The following is a 13,653-nucleotide window of genomic DNA, read 5'->3' on the forward strand; positions in this document are numbered from 1 at the left end:
CAAAAATTGCAATCCGATTAAATTACACTATTCCTTTCACGATTTAAATTGAACAATCAAATTCAACTTAGGCATAAGAACATTGCAAATAAATTTCAGTTTAGCGTTGCATGCTGAGTAACAAGAAGGCATAAATATAATCAAATTGACATACTAAAAATTCTCATAACTACGACTCAAAGAACAATCGTTAAATCTCAAGCTACAGCTAAAGAACCGTTGCATAATATCAACAGCGAAATTGACTGACACTATAAGAAACCCTAATCCACGACGCAATGCAGAAATCGGTAATTCTCTAACCGCCGAAACCGTAGAGGGTCCTGCCCTGCCTCTTGAGGGCGTAAACAACGTCCATGGCAGTGACGGTCTTGCGGCGAGCGTGCTCAGTGTAGGTGACAGCGTCGCGAATGACGTTCTCGAGGAAGATCTTGAGAACACCGCGGGTTTCTTCGTAGATGAGACCACTGATACGCTTCACGCCGCCACGTCTCGCGAGACGGCGAATTGCGGGCTTCGTTATGCCCTGAATGTTATCCCTCAGAACCTTACGGTGTCGTTTCGCTCCTCCCTTTCCGAGACCCTTGCCTCCCTTTCCTCTTCCAGACATGGTTATGGTTTTTCTCTCTCCGATGAGATTCAACCTCGATGCCAAAATGAATATAGACGCAAATTAACTTGATAGGTATTTGGGGAGAATCCGGAGGGTTATATATATAGTTGCGGAAATAGATCTACCGCCGTTGGATTTGATAGCGATCCGTGTGAATCGGTATGGATACCGTTGGATTTAAAATGGTTGATTTTGATTGGCGGAAAGGGTGTCACGCGGATCGTGAGGTTTGAACATTTGAATTTTGGGCTAGTGGTAGTGGGTACTCAATTTTTTTTTCGCTGGGAATTGTGTCTGAAAGAAAACACATTTTATTAGCACGTGAGGGGGAAATAATTGTGTGGATCCGATGGCGAGCTCAATTGAATACGGGAATTTTGAACGAAAATTGAAAATGTACCCACAATTTGGTTAATTAGAGATGTGGCTCTACAACGCGGGAAAATGTAATTTGAGATTTGAGACACTAGAAAACCAAGTCACAAAATTGAATGGCTTAAATTCACTTGTTGTACTTATAATTTTATGATTGCACAAATTTCATCATCAAATAAATTTAACATATATTTTAGTTTTTTATATCTTTAAAATGTAACAATTTTAAAACTTTATTACTTTATCCTCAATTTTTTAACACAAACTTATTACATAACATTTAAGTTCTAGATAAGAATGACAATAGATAAGGTTTGAATAAGATTATATAGTATTTTTCTCATATTCGTGTCAAAAGAAAATATTCATACTCGATCACGTGTAGATAGTAATTTTAATTCTCATCCTCGTATCTTTTAGATATTTTTACACACACTCACATTTGTGATCCGTACTTTACTTGTGTAAAAAGTTAATAAATCAATAAAACTATATTAATAAGAAAAATTGCTAAAAGTAAATTAAAAGTATCCACACATAATACTATGTTTGGTCGTGTATATAAGAAATAATTACATAATGCATTAAGGCCAATATAAGTTGTTAGATTAGTTTGTTTATCATAAATTTTAATTTTATTCCAACACTACCCATGATATTAAATCGGTCAAGAGGTGATTATTTTCAAAAGGTAATATTTTAACCAATGAATACATGTTATTTTGTTGGTAGCTCAATCAATGTTCTCACTTTCATGTAGAAATGAGTGCATATCATTAATAGACCTCACAATTAATTAGGGATAAAAAAATAAATTTAGCAATAAAATAGTTTTATATTTCTTATAATTAGGACCAAGAAAATATTATTTTTTATTTCTTATATATAGGACCAAAGATGGTATTAAAAATAAGCAAACATAGTATTGATTCGTGCAAACTTAAGTCATAAATAAATAACATTATAAATATAGTCATTCAATATTATAAAGATATGTCATTAAATAGATACAAATCTACACTAATAATTTGAAGTATCAAACTATACAAAATATTGATTCACGATTAAAAGACAATCTTAAAAGAACTTTTCAACAAATTCATAAATGTATACATAAAAGTAAGTAATAGTTGAATATTCTTAAATAGAATGTAATATAGAAGAGTATATGTATATGTATATTATAAATTATTTACTTAAGTAACATATTTTAATTGCATTAATATTTAACACACACACACACATATATGTGTGTGTGTGTGTGTGTGTGTGCAAGGCGGGGTGGGTACTATAGTACTCATACCCATCTCGATCCTCGCAAAAAATGCAGGTAAATATTCGCCCCCTTCCCACTTGTAGATGGATAAGTAAATTTAAGTAGAATTCAGATGTAGCTTGTATTTGAGAAATCCTTAATTTATAGTTTTATTATAATTAGAGTTACTACTCTAATTCAATCAATTAAATTGTGATATTGTTTTCATACTTGTTTAGAACTTATCACTATTGGCATGCTTAAACTGATTATTTGAATAATGATATCATACTATGATTATTTAGTAGGCTTATAGGATAATTAAGTTTATGAAAGATACATGATCAAACTTTGTTTTTAAGCTTCCAATTAGCTTAATTACTTTTGTTAACCATCTTCTTTATACGTAAAGTTCTTTTCAAAATGAATCTCTTACATGATCACTTGAGAAGTTAATTTAGATAAAAATATTTTCAATTCATGATCAATAATTGTTAATAGAATCTAAGGATGATGAATTGGTAGTTGAAAATTAAATTATGGTTATTAAAGAATTGGAATTTCGGGAATCAAGGTATAAGCAAACCATAATTCTAGACATTTGTAGCCTAAAAAAAGGGAGTTGAAATCCTTGGAGATTTGGGATCCACTTATCCCCAATAACATTCACACAATCTTCAATGTCAATTCGCTAATAGTTGTTTGCCTCCATAATTAAATGTGTCGCATCTATACTTAACAAAGCATAGTATGCTTTATACCTTTAGGTGCATCCCAAGGTTTTCCACATGGATAATATCAAGCCTTGTATACCTATCTGTTGTATGTGATTTAATATTAGTTGGTTAGTTGGAGGGTTAGCTGTCAGCCTTTAGTAGTTATTTTTATGTTATGTTGTTAATAACAAAAGGCATGCTATCACATTTATATAAGTTTTGTTTTTCTGTTAATAAAAAAAACACATCTCCATTTTATTCCTAATTTTATGTTTTTACAACAAATTCATCTTCTTCATTCATAACAAGTGGTATTAGAGCTGAGTTGAGATCCTAAGGAAAAGAAGGGAGAAAACCATGGCTCTCGCAAGCATGGAGATAAAAAAATTCGTTGGTGGAATAGATGATTTCAGTCTATGGTGGGTGAAGATGAATGCATTGCTCGTTCATCAAGGCTTGGATGCAGCACTTTTAGAGGAAGCAATCGCAAAGATAGAAGAGAGGAGACGCACAGATGTGACGAAGAAGGCTCACAGTGCAATCTTGCTTAGTCTTGGAGAAGAAGTGCTTCGGGAAGTTGCTGAAGAAAAGTCTGCCAAGGCAGTTTGGGATAACCCGAAGGATTTGTACTTGAAGAAGTCCCTAGCAAACAAATTATATCTCAAGAAACGCTTGTATGTTTTGCTAATGGAGGACGACAAGCCCTTGAAGAAACATCTCGATGATTTCAATAGGATCATCTCGGACCTTAAGAGCATTGATGTAAAGATAGATGATGAGGATCAATACATCATTTTATTGAGTTCTCTTCCCAAGCGATTTGAGCATTTTGTTGATACAATGTTGTATGGGAAGGCTACTTTATCAATGGATGAAGTCAAGGTTGCATTGAACTCAAAAGAAAATCAAAGGGAAAATGACTCCAAAAAGGAAGAGATTGTTGAAGGGTTCATTACAAGTAACAAGAATCAGAAGAAGGATTTCAAGAATAAGAAATCAAAGTTTAAAAATAAGAAGAAGAAATGTTTCCTCTATGACAAAGAGGGGCACTTCAAGAAAAACTACCCAAGCAAGTCAAGGTTCAATGAGTGGAACAAGCACAATGCAGAAGTGGTTGTGGCTCAAGAAGGATATGAAAGTGCAGAGGTTTTTTCCGTATCAAAAGAGGATTCTCAAAAGGAATGGATCTTGGATTCAGGGTGCTCATTCTACATGTGTCCCAACAAAGGCTGGTTTGAAAATTACAAGCAAATAGATAGTGGTATTGTATTGCTAGGAAATAATAAGCCTTGTAAGGTTATTGGGATTGGTTCATTAAGAATCAGAATGCATGATGGAATAGAGAGGGTGCTAAAAGATGTAAGACATGTTCCGGAATTGTAAAGAAATATGATTTCTCTAGGCACATTGGACAAAGAGCGTTGTGGCTACAAGTGTGATCATGGTAGCCTTGAAATCAATAAGGGAAAAAATCTGATCATGAGAGGAGTAAGGAAGAATGGATTATATTCCTTGGTTGGACAAACAATTTTTGTTGATTCTGCAAATGTTGTAACTGATGACAACACAAAGTTATGCCACCACAGATTAGCACATATCAGTCAGAAAGGGTTGGAAGAGTTAGCAAAACAAGGTGTTTTGGGGCAAGGCATGATTAAGCCACTGAAGTTTTTGTGAGCATTGTGTGCTAGGCAAGGCAAAGAGGCAAAAATTTCCCACTAACACTCATTCCAACAATGCATCTCTTGATTATGTGCATGTAGATCTATGAGGACCATCAAGAACTAAGTCACATAGAGGGGCAAGGTATTTTCTATCCTTAGTAGATGACTTATCTAGAAAGGTTTGAGTTTACTTTCTAAAACACAAGAATGAAGCTGTCAAGGTGTTTGAAGAATGGAAAATTTTAGTTGAAACTCAAATAGGAAGAAAGGTGAAGAAATTAAAAACAAATAATGGACTTCAATTATGTGATGAAAGGTTTAAGACCTTATGCCAACAGAATAGTATTGCTAGGCACTTAACTGTGAGAGGGACACCACAACAAAATGGCTTGGTGAAGAGGTTCAATAGAACCATACTTGAAAGAGTTAGGTGTATGTTGAATCATGTTGGTCTACCAAAGTCCTTCTAGGCTGAGGCTATAAGCATTGTTGTCTACTGCATAAACAGAAGCCCATCAACTGTCATAAGCTTTAAAACCCCACAAGAAGCTTAGAGAGGCAAGAAATCTGATTACAGTGAACTAAAGACATTTGGTTGTATTGCTTATGCTCATCTAAAGCAGGATAAGTTGGAACCAAGGGCCTTGAAGTATATCTTCATAGGCTATCCACAAGGAGTGAAGGGATACAAGCTAAGGATTTTGGAACCTGAACACAAGAAGTGCATCATCAGCAGAGATGTAGTGTTTAATTAACTACAAATGGAAAATTTAATTATGCCATTCAAGTATGGTAGAAGTCAAAGTTCACAGGTTCAGGTGAAGTCTGAAGAGAGTGTGACTACTTAAACTCATGAGGAATCAGTTGTGGCAAGATACAAGTTTGTTCCTACATCTAGACAAGCAAATGAAGAAGCAACTTAAGATTATTGTTTGGCTAGAGACAGGGAAAAGAGGACAATTAAACCTCCTAAAAGATATGGTCATGCAGATCTGATCGCCTATGCTTTAATAGTTGGAAAAGAGATTGAAGATCAGGATGAACCTCAGTCCTATGATGAGGCCATAAGTAGCAAGGACAATTCAAAATGGATTGAAGCTATGGAAGAAGAAATGGGTTCTCTTGAAAAGAATCAAACCTGGACACGTGTGGATTGTCCTAAAGGGTAGTCAATTGTTTGATGCAAATGGTTGTTCAAGAGGAAAGAAGATGTTGAAGGAGTTCAAAGTGCAAGGTTTAATGCTAGACTAGGAGTCTATGGGTTTACTCAAAAGGAAGGAGTATATTTTGTAGAAATCTTTTCACCTATGGTAAAACATAGTTCAATAAGAGTTATTCTTGCTATGGTAGCTCATTTTGATATGGAGCTTAAGTAGATGGATGTCAAAACAACCTTTTTGCATGGGAAGCTGGATGAGACCATTTATATGAAGCAACCTACTAGTTTTTTCAAAAAGGGTGATGAACAAAAGGTATGCTTTCTCAATCAGTCCTTATATGGTCTTAAACAGTCTCATAGGATGTGGTATAGGTGCTTTGATGATTATATTATTAAAATTGGATTCTCTAGGAGTGCTTATGACTATTGTGTGTACTAGAAATCTCACAAGAATGGGAAACCAATTTATTTGTTGCTCTATGTTGATGATATGCTATTGACTAACCAAAGCATGACTAAAATTGCTAGAGTTAAGAGATTGTTGAATCTAGAGTTTGAGATGAAAGATCTTGGACATGCTAAGAAGATCCAAGGTTTAAAAATAATCAGGAATAGGAAAGAAAAAGTGTTGTACCTATCTCACGTAGATTACCACAAAAGGGTCTTGGAAAGATTCAATTTAAAAGGAGCAAAGTTAGTTATCACTCTCCTAGCACAACACTTTAAGTTGTCTAAGGAACAAGAACTAAAGTCTAATGAAGATATAACCTATATGCAGAAAGTGCCATATGCTAGTGTTGTTGGAAGTATCATGTACTCCATGGTGTGTTGTAGGCCAGATCTATCATACTCTATTAGTGAGGTAAGTAGATTTATGGCAAATCTAGGCAAGAGGTACTGGGAGGCTGCTAAATGGGTTTTGAGGTACATATTTAGGACCATTGATGTTGGACTGAAGTGTGCTAATCAAGGTGAAGTTCCTAATATTGAAGGGTATATGGATTTTGATTTTGCTAGGAGCATTGATACAAGAAAGTCCATTACGGGCTATGCTTTCTAGGTGTTTGGAAACTTAGTCAGTTGGAGGGCAAATTTATAGTCAGTAGTGGCCTTATCCACTACTAAAGCTGAATACATAGCAATTAGGGAAGCTGTAAAGGAAGCACTATGGTTAAGATGCTTGGTTTTAGAACTACTCCAAGTGAAAGAGCTGAAAACCATTGTAATTCACTATGACAGTCAAAGTGCATTGAGTTTGAGCAAGAACCAAGTGCATTATGATATAACAAAGCATATGGATGTCAAGTATCACTTCATTTGAGATATGATCAAGAGTGAAGTTGTTGTTATTGAGAAGATATCTACAAATGAGAATGCGTGCAAACATGCTCACAAATGTTTTACCCTATGACAAGTTCAACTATTGTTTATAGTTGTTGAATATTACTGGTTCTAACTAAGCATTAAACCAAGGTGAAGATTGTTGTATGTGGTCTAATATTAGTTGGTTAGTTAGGGGGCGTTAGCTGGCAACCTTTGGTAGTTATTTTTCTGTTATTTTGTTAATAACAGAAGGCATGTTATCATATGTATATAAGTTCTATTTTCTGTTAATAAAAAAAACACAGCTCCATTTTATTCCCAATTTTTTGTTTCTACAACCATTTCATCTCCTTCATTCTTAACACTATCAACAAAGTTTTTTCATCTAGAATGAGCCCCGACCACTATCTAGCTAAAATAGCATATCAAAAGCTTTAACATATCAAAACCTTAGTTTTTTATTCTTCTTGTTATTAGTTATCTTACTGATTGAGGTCGTACCCGAATCGAATAAATATTAAAAATGCAGTATCTAGGAAGTGATCCTCGGTCGTCTCCCAACGAGCGATGGTCAACCAAATGTTCATAACAGATAGTGATAAAATAGTAACGAATTGGGGGGGGGGGGTTGTTTGTTTTTGTAATTTAAACAGTGAGCAAATTTTAATTAGAAAATAACATAATTAAAACATGTTGTTTCCCCTTGATTCACAAGCAAGTCTCTTATCCTAGGTTACGAGGATTTATCCCTAACTAGTTCAACCTCTTAATCCAACCTTAAATTAAATTACTAAGCGAAAATTAACATAAGGTTATCATTATGTGATTAAGCAACACATACACCAATTAATCATGAACGAAACTGATCGTTAAGCATGAACGTAAATTAAGCGCAGAGACAATTAATCAAGCACTAAGCATGCATGGATTAATAGCAACAAATACAGAGTAATTGGTGAAGAGGAAAAACTGATCAGAATTCAATATTAATAACAAAACCTCAAAGAGAGCTGTGCTTGATCCTCAAGAGAAAACAACACTAGAGACTTAGCCTTTCATTAATCAGCAGAAAACGAAATTGTAGATTGAACTAGAAATGAAATTGCAGAAAACGAATTTTATTCTACGTGAACAGTGTGCACGAACAGTAAAAACTGGAATTCTAAAACCCTAGAATTATTCTCCTCTCCAAAAACTCCGAAAACTAAAACCATGGTGCTGTTATATAGGTCCTCAGCCCCAAAGCTTACAAATCTATTTTAAGTCCAAGCCCATTAACGAAATAAAATAAAATCAAGACAAGATAAGATAAGATTGGATGAAATAAAATCTGGATAAGATAAGATTTGATAAAATAAAATTGCATGCTCTCTTCAAGTCCAAGTCCAAGCCCAATTGCTTATAATTCTCCTGAAATTAAATTAAAAACACAAAATTAGTCAAGTAGGCCCAAATGATAAAACATCATAATTAATTTAATGATAAAACTGCATAATTAATTTGACGATTAAGGCTAATCAGTAATTAAAATGGTGACAAAAAGGGTTAAGAAATAGGAGAAAATAATGACACATCACTTTCTCCAACTAAATCAATGAATCTTCATTTCTATCCCAATGACATTTTGTTGTTAGGCTCTTGATCTCCTTATACATTAATTGTGATAACTCAAAGCACCCCATGATATAAGTGGGAATTGATAGTACCATGGACTTAATGAGCACTTTCCTTCTTGTGGTTTGGATTTGGTTGAATTGAATGGTTTATTATTTACAAACACATCCTTGTTGACATTTTAATTTTGTATGACTCTTTAAATATTAAAATTTAATTTAAAAAAAATATAAAAAGGAAGTACGCCATCAAGTCCAACTAATAAATGATCCTTTTTTTTAGAAGAAAAAAGTTGTAAATCAACTAATAAGGGATCTCTCGTATCCAATAACTTTCTCTTAAAGTGAAAGCTAAGCTAGCAAACTTGTGTGCCACTTTATTGCCCTTTTTTTTTTTGTAAAAAAAGGTCAATATTGTTAAGAGTTTCACAAACTACAACAATGCAAAGAAAGTAACTTTTGTTATAAGAGACATTGTTTTTCCAATTGCTCACAAACTAAAGACAATCTTTCTCAAATAACACATTTGTGAAGCAAAATCTCCATAATTAGTTGGATAGCCTACCTAAAGCATAGATCTTCTGCAACTACTGGTACAAACATTGTTAGAATTGTGCATGTGGTTGCCATGAGCACATCCATATCATGATTTCTTGATACCAATCTCATTCCAATGCATTTTTGTTTAATAATTGATATTTTGAAATTGATCTTTATACAATCCACTCTAGGATGTCTCCATGTGGTTGTTTGTGAAAACTCACGTGTTTCCTGTAAAGGAACATCAAGTTGTTGATTATTCGCCTTAGATAGCACTTGTTGAAAAGCCACATGTCTTCCTTTGTGTATCAAATAATTCTAACCGAACTAGATTGCTCATATAATGTTGAAATGGTTAGAAAGTGTTGTTTTGTTTACAAGTATGATAAATAGTCTTCACTACTCCATGAAGGAGCATGCCTAGTTACAGTTTCGAATGAAAAAATGAAAAGAAAACTAAAATGTCATTGATCCAAAGCATGTTATAAGTGCTTGTTTTATTGATTCAACTTCCCATCCACGCCTTAAGCGTAAGAGTTGACCTCGATGTGACGACCATGGAGATTTATGCATATTGCTAGTGAGTTGCAAGCTCACCACACCAAAATTGTGCATATTGTCTTTGAATTCACTTCCCATATTTTCTTCCATATATTATATCATGAACTTGCATTGTTGAATCAATCCGCTCATCAAGCATAGCTTTTGCTAGACAATGACTTGACTTGGCTTGACTTTATATTTCCAATCATCATTGTACTACCACAATAGTATACCAAGGTCACTAAAATATCAGAAAGGCAAAAACACAATGCAACAACAATATATAGGGAGAACGAATGTTGTAAAAGATGTAAATTTCAATTATTAGTTTCCATGATAATGAAATCAACCACTTTCATAGACATTAGTAGCCTAAAAAAATGGTGCCAAAATTCTGGGACATTTGGGATGGAATATTTACAATCTTTAGATGCATCCAGAGGTTTCTCACAAGGATAATATCGAACCTTATATACCCTAACCATCAAAGATTTTTCATTTAGAATGAGCCTCCACCACACTTTGGCTAAAATAACATATTAAAAGTTTTAACATATCAAAACCCTAACCCTCCATCGTTCTCATTTTTAGTTAGCTTGCTTCAACTTAACCAATGAATATTCCTCCAACTCAGCACCCCATGATAAAAAGTGAGAATTTATTTTACTATGGACTTAATGAAGACTCTCCTTCTTGTGATTTGGATTGGATTGAATGATTTATTTATTTTTTACTAACACATCCTTATTGACATTTTAATTTACATTGCTCTCTAAATGTTAAACTTTATTTTTAAATCAAACACAAAAAAGTATGCAAATCAATTAATTGATTATCTTGCAAGTTTTTTTTATTATCATCTTACAATTTTTTTCTTAAGTTGATAGAAGCATGTGCATTTTAAATAAAAGTCAAAGATTTTTTAATTGCAAATCAAGTCAACGATAACAGAGTAGCATATATAATTTTATTACATTGATTAGATATTGAAGAAAAAAATATAATACAAATATTAATGAAACACTAAAAAGTATAATAAAACAAATAAAAGTTACATGTGAAACCATAAACAATGTATTTTCATATTAAAAATATTTGTTCAATTTTGCAAAGACCAATTTGTTTGGAACCACCACAAAAAATAATTATTTAGCACCAATTAGTTATACAAAAAATATCCAAAAAATATTAAAGAAATTTAATTTTCATTGATTTTTGTTTTCAACGAGATAAACTCATGTTTTGTTAAATGGATTGGATCTAACTTAATCCAAGGATTCAATATAAAAAACTTTACATGATCATTTTTTTTAAAAATAATTTAGAGACATACTTGAAATTGTGAGTAATTTAACCATTTTTAATTAAATAAACATTTTTTTCTATTTATATGGAATACACCGCATAAATATTGTTCTAAATGTGATTCCTGCAACTGGACTAACAAAAAATATGATATGTGCAACAGATTAGGGAGGTGGCACATGTAATATGCAATTGTAGATCGGAGGCTGGGCAAGAAGGTCGCATTAACTTCTTCATCGCGCAATGGCCAATCCCTTTGTTGTTGTTGTCTTCGTTAAAAGGCCAATCACCCACGTTTTTTTTACATGGACAGTCCCTTGCTCGACATACTATTGTTCCATCCATCTTCAACCATATTCTCATTGTTTATCGAATACAATTTTCAAAATCATGTTTATGTTGCAGACACTAAGAGGTTCTATACTCAATTCTAGTAATTATACTCGTTGGTACAAAAAAACCTTTGATTGGTCCCTCAAGGAAAAAGATGATGGGAAAGAAAGCAATAGAATCTGCTAGGGTCTTTGTTGAAGAGAGAATCAATGATTCTCTTAGTGCTGAGCAATTCCTAGTAGAAAGAAAGGATATGCTGCAGAAGTTGTTTCCACTAGTGAGCCTATGCCAATATGGATTAATGGAGCTTATATAGGCTTATAAAAATAGCTTATGTAACATCCCATTTTTCGTAAGCCAATTTAAAAAGAATTTTTTTATTGTTAAATAAATAAATTTTTAGAAAAATGATCAGTTTTTTATAAATAAATAAATAATGAGAAATAATGATTTGAAGAAAAAAAAGGGACATTTGATTTATTCATTTGATAGGGAATAAAATAAAGTTCATTTTTTTATAAAATATTAAAAATAAATAAATAGAGTAATAATAAGTTGTGTGTACCCTAGGTATAAATAGCGATGTTAGGTCAGTTTTAGACTGGTGATGCCTCTTCTTTCTCTCATTTTCGTTTTCCCCCTCCTCCTCCCCAAAACCTTTTTTTTTTCTCGCAGCCCACAAAACCTGTCTCAGAAAAACGATGATCTCGAACTCATTAACCGTTGGATCTTTGTGATATTTGAATACCACGTTCGAAACCCAATCATGAACATTCTCACCGTTGGGAATTTCAAAATCATGTTTGAGTTTAGAGGAAAACCCTTCGCATTGTAGCCTTTTATTTTCCCGCAGAAACCCAAAACTATCTCGGTAAAACTATGATCCCGGTTTTGTTAACCGTTGGATTGTCATGAAATTTGGATATGTTGTTCAACATTCAATTTATCACGCTTTCACCGTTGGGATTATTGAGATAATGTTCGTGAAGGTAGAAAAAGGAATCACATGAAGATAGTACAAATGGAGGCTTCAATCCCTTCTCTGTCTCTCTGACGTTTGGGAACTCTATCGGAGCAGTCAGAGGAAAAACTGGAGAAATCTTAGGGAACCGCTAGAGATGCTACTATCACTTTCAGAAGACACGTGAGTCCGCTTAGAGGTAAGGGATGAGTTATTCTCAATTGGTGAGAACATGTGTAGGGATCCTTAGAGTATCAATTGGAATGAGTTTTTGGATGTTTGTTATTTTTTTATTCTATCCTTATAGTTATAATTGTGAATTGTATATGTTTGACAAACCAATTGTTGTGAAATTGATATGCAATTGTATTGAGCGTGAACTCTATAAATCGAACATTTTTCTAATTAACATAAATTGATGAAATAAAGTAAGGAGAAATTTAGAGTGAGATATTGATTTTGTATTTTCTCTTTTTCTTGCTTTTTTAGGTTTTTTATATATAATTTAAAAATTAATATCATAATTGAAATTGACCAAAATGTTCATATAATTATTTAGAATTTGTGCATTGAAAGCTTACTTTGAAATTTGTGATTCAATATGATGTATGCTAGTTTATATATATAGAACTAGTTATTTATATTAATAATTTATGTACATAATATTGTAGAGTGTTATAGTATGATTCCAAAAATTATTAAGTGTTGGAGTTTGAGAATATTATGGTTAAATTTGATGAACATGTGTATGTTGTACCTTATGAATATCATTAGGAATGTTATGAGATGGTTGATGTGATGTTATGAGATGTTAAAGTGTGGGCAAGATATTCGATTGTGAATAAGTGGATGTGTTTAACACTTGATGTTACATTTATTATATTGTGAGCTATGAATTATATAATAACCCGACCAGTGTTTATGCGCAGTGTTAAAGAGAAAGTGTAGGTTCCTAGTTAGGAACTAGTATTAAATTGTAGCGCAATGTGTTAAACGTGTTTGAAACATGAGTGTGAGGTCATGGTATTGTGCAATTCATGAGCAGTGTTTATAAATGGAATATGTGATGAATTGTGGAATAACATGTTGCTTTGAGATTATAATATTGTTATTGAGATTGAGTATAAGTGTAAGGTTGAACACGTGTTAATTTGTGAGATACGTGTAAACATGTGAAGGTGGATTGTGACACTATGAGATGTGAAATTGTGAATGAGTTTTAGTTGTGGATAAGTGTGTAGTTAACACTTGAT

The 13,653-nt window shown here is 33.1% G+C and overlaps 1 protein-coding gene across 1 annotated transcript; it reads right to left on the reverse strand.

Moving 5' to 3' along the window:
• Positions 1-137: 137 nt before the first annotated feature.
• Positions 138-891, reverse strand: LOC100778317 (histone H4). Its single transcript, XM_003555694.5, has one exon. It carries the CDS (start codon positions 608-610, stop codon positions 299-301), a length of 312 nt encoding a protein of 103 aa, XP_003555742.1. The 5' UTR covers positions 611-891; the 3' UTR covers positions 138-298.
• Positions 892-13,653: the final 12,762 nt, after the last annotated feature.

Source organism: Glycine max, chromosome 20 (genome assembly GCF_000004515.6).
Source record: "Glycine max cultivar Williams 82 chromosome 20, Glycine_max_v4.0, whole genome shotgun sequence".
In the NCBI taxonomy this organism is placed as follows: domain Eukaryota; kingdom Viridiplantae; phylum Streptophyta; class Magnoliopsida; order Fabales; family Fabaceae; genus Glycine; species Glycine max.

Excerpts from the sequence above, each read along its gene's own strand:
- LOC100778317 (XM_003555694.5), bottom strand. The coding sequence starts at position 610 with ATGTCTGGAAGAGGAAAGGGAGGCAAGGGTCTCGGAAAGGGAGGAGCG.